Source organism: Echinops telfairi, unplaced genomic scaffold, assembly GCF_000313985.2.
Source record: "Echinops telfairi isolate 266 unplaced genomic scaffold, ASM31398v2 ScPeMD7_7469;HRSCAF=8507_1, whole genome shotgun sequence".
NCBI classification, from domain to species: domain Eukaryota; kingdom Metazoa; phylum Chordata; class Mammalia; order Afrosoricida; family Tenrecidae; genus Echinops; species Echinops telfairi.
In genome coordinates, this window is record NW_022111373.1 from 1,433,503 (window position 1) to 1,435,335 (window position 1,833).

General features: G+C 35.4%; 1 protein-coding gene across 1 annotated transcript in view; it reads left to right on the forward strand.

Moving 5' to 3' along the window:
• Window positions 1–1,833, forward strand: part of FAM13B (family with sequence similarity 13 member B) — a 66,843-nt gene that overhangs the window by 25,397 nt on the left and 39,613 nt on the right. Inside the window, exon 6 of the mRNA XM_045285032.1 lies at window positions 1,756–1,822. Within this exon, the coding sequence (XP_045140967.1) occupies window positions 1,756–1,822 (67 nt within the window). The remainder of the gene's footprint in view (window positions 1–1,755; window positions 1,823–1,833) is intronic.

A 1,833-nucleotide genomic window follows, 5' to 3' on the forward strand; every position in this document is an offset into this window, starting at 1 on the left:
TGAATATTAGGTGAAATAGTGAATGAACTTTTAGGAACTATATTATATGTGGAAATACTTGTAAAAATTAGACTTGTACTGCATGCATGATATGGTCACACTTTAAGAGGCATGCTTTGAGAGGCATCCCAAAGTGAGCGATACTGCCCCTGGGGGTTCCTGGAATGATCTGAATGGCTGCAAAAACAGCTACACTTTATTCTGAATTAATTTAATTACTCAGGGACACAGTGATTTTTTTTTTTTTTCTCTGTAAAGGGGGTACTAGGCCAAATAAGTTTAGGAACCTAGGCTTTATGGCATAAGATCATTGAGTGAAATGGTGAGCAGAATCAACTCTGTCGTTTGCTGTTAGACCCGCCACTCCCGTGTTAAAAACAGTTTAAAAACAAGTTAATAAAAAATAAATAAAGTTAACAGCTAATAGATGAATTTATGTTATTTAAATGCACCTGTGAAGAGTAAGGCTTGTTCACTGTTTAACTGACATGTTACTAGTAAATGAGAAAAAGCTTCCTCTCATTTCTTATGAGCTCGGTGCTGCATTTTAATGTATACAAAGGGCTTTCGAAGGTTCATGGGGTTGGGGGGCGTGGGAGTGGGGAGAAGAAAGTTCATCGAAAAATGGAATTAAAAGATAAGAGAATTTTTTCCATGAGTTTTTTGAAGCCAGTGAGACTACAATTTAATGACTTAGTATTTTGCAACATATCAACTTTCATTTTGCAGACAAGTTAGAAAGATATACTCAATTGGAAAGTTTGAAACAAGAAAAAAGTAGAGCTCTTATAATTTGTTCTAATTATAAGATTTTTCAAAGGGCTAAATATATATCTTGTAAGGTGCTGACATCCTTTTGGTTAGTAGCTCAGCACTTAACCGTTGGTGTCCCCTATGTGCTGCTTAAATGTATCTAGTCCATTAAATAATAGCATTTAGAAAATATTAACAGATATGAAAACCAATGTTCAGAATATTTTATTTAGGAATACTATATTGTATGATTCCAAGAGTGCCATGCAGACAACATAGTCTCCATGATGGCATTGCCAGCCTTTACATCTACCTGTGATGGCCCTGGCACTTGAAAGCCACGATTAGAACTAATACAATTAGAATCCATAGGGAGTATTTTAGCTGAATATGAAGGAAAACCACAATATCTAAAAGCCAGAAAATATTTCAAAGGACAGCAGTAGAAGCAGGTTCCTTGGAAGTTATCCTTTTGGCCTTAGCAAGGGATCTTGTGTAAACCTGTGCTAATGCTCAGACAATATTATTATCCTTAGGGAAATATATCTCGTGTTCTACCAATAGGGTTGCCATCATCTTTGCAAGTTAACGTGTGTTCTAAACAATTTCTTAAAAATCCTTACTAGGAAACTACGCTGTATTTGATAAAGAATTGTACACTAGGGTGCCTAACACTATGCTTGTATTTTAGTCAGAGTAAACAGGTCGTCATGGTTGAGATTGTACATTTGAAAAGGAAATCGTTTTAGCACATATAAAGCCACTCATTAGCTTTTGGAAATTTTCAAAGAGGATGTAGACAAGATCCTTCACAATATCCCAAATAGAAAGAGGGGGGAAAACCTCAGCAAACTTAAAAATCTAACTTAGCAAGACAAAGCATGGGTTTCTTTTTTTTTGTTGTTGTTGTTACAGTCATTTTCCTTGCTAAGTAAAGGTTTCAGATCATTACTGATATTTGTCACTATTTGTCTGATTTGATTTTCTCATCTTCATTACTAGGGTTGATTTTGCTGCTGATATTAATGCCAGTAAGAGTAACAGAGACTGTTCAGAACCTGTGGCTAGCACTAATTTAGA